We start from the raw sequence: 6,254 nt of genomic DNA, 5'->3' as shown, positions 1-6,254 counted from the left end.
GACAATAGTTTTGAAAATGGTCACCCCATTTTCTCAGCATTAACAGGTTATTTCTCTGTAGAAATGGCAGAGGAAAACCTTCTCTACCTCCTTTCGGGCACAGTCAGGAATAATTATTCAATGTGGTCACTGATAAACACAGAAGAACAAGTTGAATACGGGTAAAATGTCCGTCCTGCTGCAGATTCAATTTTAGCCTGAATAATAATATTCTTGCTCTACAGGAAATCTGTATTGCTGGAGAAATATTAAAGAGCTATATGGGACAACTAAATGTGGGACTCAAAATCTGCTCTTGTGAGGGCAAATCTTGTTAAAGAAGTCTGTTAGTATTAATTAACATTTGTGCTCTTGGATGACTTTGAGTACGTTTGATGACAGATTGTTGTGCAGATATTGATATTTGGACCACAGAAGCCACATAAAAATTATTTATAATTGTAAACATTCTGTGTAGTCTGCAGCTACCTAAATAACATGAGGTGTGTCAGAAAAGAAAGGCACTTCCTAAATGAGCAGCTTCTGTGTCTAATCCAGTTAAAAGTGCCTTTGCCTCCGGTCGCCAAAGACCATAACTCTTAGCAACACATCCACCATGAAATGACCTAATTTCAGATAAAGGTTTGATTTCTTGGCTTTTTCACAACCACTTATGAGCTTAAAATTACTCTTCAAAATCCATTTCTCAGTAATTCTACCAGCTATGTTTAATGTGCTTGCATAATTAAAAATTCAAAGTACTAATATGAATCTATTAACTGAAGCCCGTTGCATGCGAGATGCGCTTGACTGCACAAAAAGAAAAAGGAGACATTTATTGCACATCATCTATCTCAGCCTGTTCATGTCACAATATAAATACACTCTTAGCACAGATGTATGTATTATATATGAGGGTTTACATTGTTTCTGTGCTTCATTTTTTTTTTGATGCAGTTAAATTAACATTTTTTATCATAATACAAACATCGCCTCATTAAATTTGTCTTTCCCCAGTAATTCCTTTTAGCATCCTGCACAGTATGTCTGACCTGTGGAGTTATTGTAGGCTGTTTAAATTAGACTGTTCATTAAGTAAGTAAGAAAGAAAAACAGTCATTTTTTATAATATGATTCAAACATACATTGTCATTTTTTATGTTTTATCCACAGTTCTTGTTTAGCTTGACAACTGCAGCTTTTTGTAAGACAAAGCAGTGTAATAAGATTAAACTGAAAAATTTCACAGCCATGAATTCAAAGTCCTTTCTGTAACTTTCTGTAAATAAAAACCTGGAGCAGCAATGCTGGACTTTCCTCTGTGCAGGACATGTCTGACGAACTGCTGTCACAGCTAATAGCTACTGCCAGTAAACTAAATAAAACATTGTGTTTTTAACTCCCTGCAGAAAAATCAAATGAGGCAATATGTGCTTGTTCTGTAAGAACGAGCTAACAAGCACCGTGAGACTTTATCAGTATTAGTAGGCATCCGTCAGAACAGTTTACTTTTAGTAAGCAATGATGTAAACAGTGCAAGCTGTGCCACCCTGACAAATTATGAAACACATTGTTTTGCAAGTGTTCTATGTAGTAAAACATTTGATGCCATTAAAGTCATCATAGGGTCCACAACTGAGCGAAATAGCTGAAAACCTAAAAAACCTAAAACCCTGTGCCATACATAAAACATATTTTACCAATGTGTCTTTTTTCTTTTGGAGATAATGTTTATTATTGAGTAAGAGAAATCTCCCAGATGACGAGTGATGAGATGTCACAATCCCAAAATTTGATTTTAGATTCCTGGAATCGTTTCTTTTTTTTTTTTTTTTTTTTGTACCAGACCAAAATTTCCGGATCAAAGGTTATATCTCCCAGTAGATATAAATACTCCCAGCAGCAAAAATGCAACACGCTTGGGGTAAGAGACTACACCACAGAGCATGAATTCTTTCAACAATCTGTAAGTTAAAATGTTTTTTATTTAATTCATTAATTTATTTATTTTGTTTTTTTTTTGGGGGGGGGGGTGAACTAAGCCCTACAATTACAAACTGTTAGTCAAAACTGTTTTTTTTGTAAATCAGTTCTAAAGGTCCAAACATTAAAAAGCTTGTTAGTGCAACATGTAATTTTGTTTCTTTTATAGGCCTTTTTTGTGTCTCAATTTACATAGAAAAGCAGAATTATCTAATCTGTTGTAGGTTTTCTTTGGCTGTGGCCCTCCTGGCTGCATGGGCCTGTCTGGCAGAAGGGGCAATGAAAGGCTCTGTGTCAGGTAACATGCAAAAATTTAACAACATTAAAATATATGTGCCGACAAACTGGGTATTTTAGTTAAACATCAATTTTTTTAGCATTTTATTTCTTGTTTCTGATAGGCTGTTGGAGGAGAGTAGTGCAGGATATTGTTTCCCCTTCTGCAACACACCCAATTCAGATAAATAGGGAATTAAGAGGCTGGTGCAGAATATGACTACAAGTTGTTGGAGACATATTTATTGAAATCAGTTCAACATCTAAAACCTTCAGGACAGTGACCCTCAAGGTCCAGAGTTGGTGATTCCTGTGCTGGAAAGACAGTGCAGCCTGTTTTCAGTTTCAACAGTTTTTGTGCATATACAGTGTGAAAGACCAGATACTGGAAAAGCTTAAAATTAAATACCAGTGAGAGACTTACCACCGAGTGATGAAATTATAGTGAATGTAAAAGATTAGACAGTTGTACACGGGACTCAAACCCGTTTATCAGATCTTGATTAAGAAAAAATATCAATAAAAAAAAACAGAACCTAAAATAACAACAACAAAACAAACTTAATTTTAAATTATACAAAATATGCAACATGATAATGCTAACATGCTAAATAAATAAATATAACATAAAAAACAAATCATTGTTCATGAGTTACTAATCTGACATCTTGTGCTTTACATGCAGTGTGCATAGTGCAGCGAAAAGAGACCAGAGCACTGCCTTTCCTGCATTTTTTTTCTTTTTCTTCATGCAATAAAAGCACTGAAAACACTATCCAGTTATAAGAAAATGATTTGATTAAGAAATAGAGATATAAAAGAGAATGATGAGATAATCGGACAGGAAACTCCCCCGCTATTTACAAAAGTAATGGGCAAGTTGATAATTGGACTTAATAATGATGCCTAATAAAAATTGATTGCTTTATTACTCTTAAATTACCCTCTTGGCTATTTTTAGGGCTCATTTCATAGAGACCTATCCAATAACTGCTGAAATAATTGAGTCTTGACCAAAGTGATGGTTGACACTGCTATGGCCCAGTTAAATTAACAGCATATTCTGAGCTTTAAAAGGTTATTGTGCCATTTACATAGACATGCCCTGAAAGATTGTACAGAATGAAACATGAGGTTTAAAGTCAGAATATCATCCCACAACAGTCATAAAATTCACACAGCCATCTTTTACTTGAAGCATCCACTGGTTTAAACGCTTTCTCAATGGCCTTGATTCACGTCAATAACTTGTACTGATCTAAAACTAAATGGATATTCTTCTTTATTTAGCTCTGAAACCATTGTTAGAAATAGATGTCATCTACTTGTCTGACTGTCTTCAATAACAAAACAATAAACCAATCATTCTAAATCCACTCAAATATGTGACATAATCAATTGGAGGGATGATGAAAAAATATGTGCTAATAAGAAAAAGATTATACTTTTTATAGCAATATAATAAAGTGAGGAAAACAAAGCTACTGGAAACATTCTCTATTCATACAGTCTTGTAATGTATCAAGCTAATTCGCAGCTTCATTAACTTAATTGCTTGTAAGATATTATCTGCTGCATTAAATACATTTTCCCAGGAAGACCATATAAAAACATTTTGTCATGTTGTGGAGTTTCAGCAAGATTAATAATCACGAGCATATACTCAAGATGTAGCTATCACTTTGAAGAGACAAGTATTTTAAGCTTTATCATCTCACACAAAGGAAAACTGGGTCAAATGTTCAGAGAAATAATGGGTTTCTACTATTAAATCTTGTGAATAAATTAAAGGCTTCTGTTTTTGTCTCTTAGAGCATGAAAATATTGTAAAACTATTTCCCATCAGGTGAAACCAATAGACAGCTTTCTAGGAGGTAAAACTGCAGGTGGCATTATTATTATTATTATTATTATTATTATTATTATTATTATTTTTTTATTTTTTTTTTATTATTTATGAACTAGGATATATATTTGTATCTTTTCTTGTCATTCCACAACAATTAAAAAAATATAACAATAAATTAATAAACGTCTTTATTTCCCAGCAACCAGACTCCGTTCCAGGCGGATGGTTGGGGGGAGACTGGCTCCTCATGTCCCCTGGCAGGCCATGATCTACCTCTCTGATAATGTGCTGAATGGGGGCTATGCAGGAGGTGCTCTGATATCTGATCAATGGGTGTTGACAGCTGGCAGAAATCTCTTTGTAAGGAAGAGTCGACAGGACATTCAGGGAAAAGATCCTGTCATCCCTAAAGTATACCTCGGAATCTCACACAAGGCAGAAGCTGGTGCATCAAAAGAAGCTGCTGTTGAGAAGGTGAGCAAACAGAAAAAATGCTGAAAATATAAGTAAGTATTTAAAGCAAAATTGGTTGTGTCTGTGATATGATGTCTAGACATTGGTTGATTTCTTGACCATTAATATGGATTAACTAAAACCATGATTAATTGAAATGTAATATTTTTAGGAACTATTTAAAAGAAGACTTTATGGTTGGTGAGATGACCAACGCCCACCCAGCCAGCATGTCCATATGGGGCCCACAGGGGTTAAATATGGGCTATGTGGGTACTGAGTGGGTATGGGCTTGAACTAGGCAAATGTTGTAGGTCCTATGTGGTTTCAGTAACATTGGTCCCATATGCAAAGCCCATGTGGGCCTGCTGTATGAGCCCCATAAGGGACCTAAGCAAGTTAATTGGGCATGGGCATAAACAGAGCAAAGTTAAATAGGGCCCAACTTTTTTTATAAAATGGGTCCCACATTGGGGAGCCCATGTAGGCTGGCTAAATGAGCTCTATAAAGTATACATGTGGGCTAAGTGAGTTTGGGCTGGAGCTGGGTAACATGGATCTGGGCCTTATTTGGAACCCAGTCAGAACCCACTTGAGGCCCAAATGGGCAAACACTGGTGAGGCCACCGTGGAAACTGCGGACAAACCCACCTAGGACTTTTGTCTGCAGCCCAAATTTAACCCTTATGAGCCCCAAATAGACATGCTGGCTGAGATAACATTTTTTATAGTATTGCACATTCTTCTCAATAGTTTTCCTATTGTGTTTTGAAAATTATTCTCTCAACAGCTCATAACTCATGTAACCTCTGGCAAGTGGCAGCAAGAAAATATAGAAAAAACCTGTTTGGATAGAAGACTTTTAAATGTGAAACTGAGAAGGACATTCTTATGTTACATTTCCTTTCTGCAGGTGGTTCTGCATCCGGGTTTCCAGAACCGATCTGACTGGGACAATGACCTGGCTCTGATCAAACTCAAACATCCAGTCATTATGAGTGATAAGGTTACCCCCATCCCCCTACCAGAAAGAGGCCAGGATCTTGAGAACATAATGGGCAGATCAGGGGTCATCACTGGCTGGGGCTGGGGGGTCCACCTCACCTCTGCTACATCACTCAAACACCTTGTACTCCCTCTGGCCAATCACTCTGACTGTAAGGCAGAATATGAACACATTGGACTCACTCCAGCAGTGGATGACAACATGTTCTGCACTGGACCCACAAAGTTTGAAGAAAATGTTTGTTTTGGTGATGCGGGAGGAGCCCTGGCTGTCAGAGATGCTCAAACTGGGCATGTTTATGCTGCAGGGATTCTTTCCTATGACAAATCCTGCAGCCGGTACAAGTATGGAGTCTATATGAAGATGTCTTCATATTTGCCTTGGATCCACAGTATCATCAGGGGAGATACAGAAAAATCATCTGTTCTGCGTTCTGATGCAATGTCTAAGATGTTCTCATGGCAGCCATAGAGCTTGAGGCTGCTTTGTTTTGATATTAGAGAGAAATCTTTGCAACATATTGTGTGAGAAAATGTTTGGCTAATATATGTGGGGGAAAAATCTTGGTATTCCATCTGAATGAGTTGATTTATGATTGAATTAAATACATTATACACCTCTTATTCACAATTTAGAAAGCCACATTATTTTTGTACTATTTCTTATCAAGAAAGATCGTTCTCTCAATAAATGTATCAATTAAGTAAA

At 36.5% G+C, this 6,254-nt stretch overlaps 1 protein-coding gene and 1 long non-coding RNA gene across 2 annotated transcripts; one reads left to right on the top strand and one right to left on the bottom strand.

Moving 5' to 3' along the window:
* Window positions 1–1,843: 1,843 nt before the first annotated feature.
* LOC121640960 (haptoglobin) lies at window positions 1,844–6,254 on the top strand. Its single transcript, XM_041986787.1, has 4 exons — window positions 1,844–1,945; window positions 2,187–2,260; window positions 4,287–4,561; window positions 5,454–6,254. The coding sequence occupies exons 1-4, from the start codon at window positions 1,926–1,928 to the stop codon at window positions 6,015–6,017; spliced, it is 933 nt and encodes a 310-aa protein (XP_041842721.1). The 5' UTR covers window positions 1,844–1,925; the 3' UTR covers window positions 6,018–6,254.
* Window positions 4,997–5,433, bottom strand: LOC121640969. Its single transcript, XR_006010628.1, has 3 exons — window positions 5,261–5,433; window positions 5,129–5,223; window positions 4,997–5,028 (listed from the first exon to the last, which is right to left on the bottom strand). It is a non-coding gene; the product is annotated as an uncharacterized LOC121640969 (long non-coding RNA).

The sequence above is a fragment of the Melanotaenia boesemani genome, chromosome 1, assembly GCF_017639745.1.
Source record: "Melanotaenia boesemani isolate fMelBoe1 chromosome 1, fMelBoe1.pri, whole genome shotgun sequence".
Lineage (NCBI taxonomy): Eukaryota > Metazoa > Chordata > Actinopteri > Atheriniformes > Melanotaeniidae > Melanotaenia > Melanotaenia boesemani.
Note: the sequence above shows the minus strand (reverse complement) of the source record. Positions and strands in the feature narration are given on the sequence as shown.

Coding starts and splice junctions, on each gene's coding strand:
- LOC121640960 (XM_041986787.1), top strand. CDS start 1,926: ATGAATTCTTTCAACAATCT. Junction 1,946..2,186: donor ATGAATTCTTTCAACAATCT/GTAAGTTAAAAT, acceptor AATCTGTTGTAG/GTTTTCTTTGGCTGTGGCCC. Junction 4,562..5,453: donor AAGAAGCTGCTGTTGAGAAG/GTGAGCAAACAG, acceptor TCCTTTCTGCAG/GTGGTTCTGCATCCGGGTTT.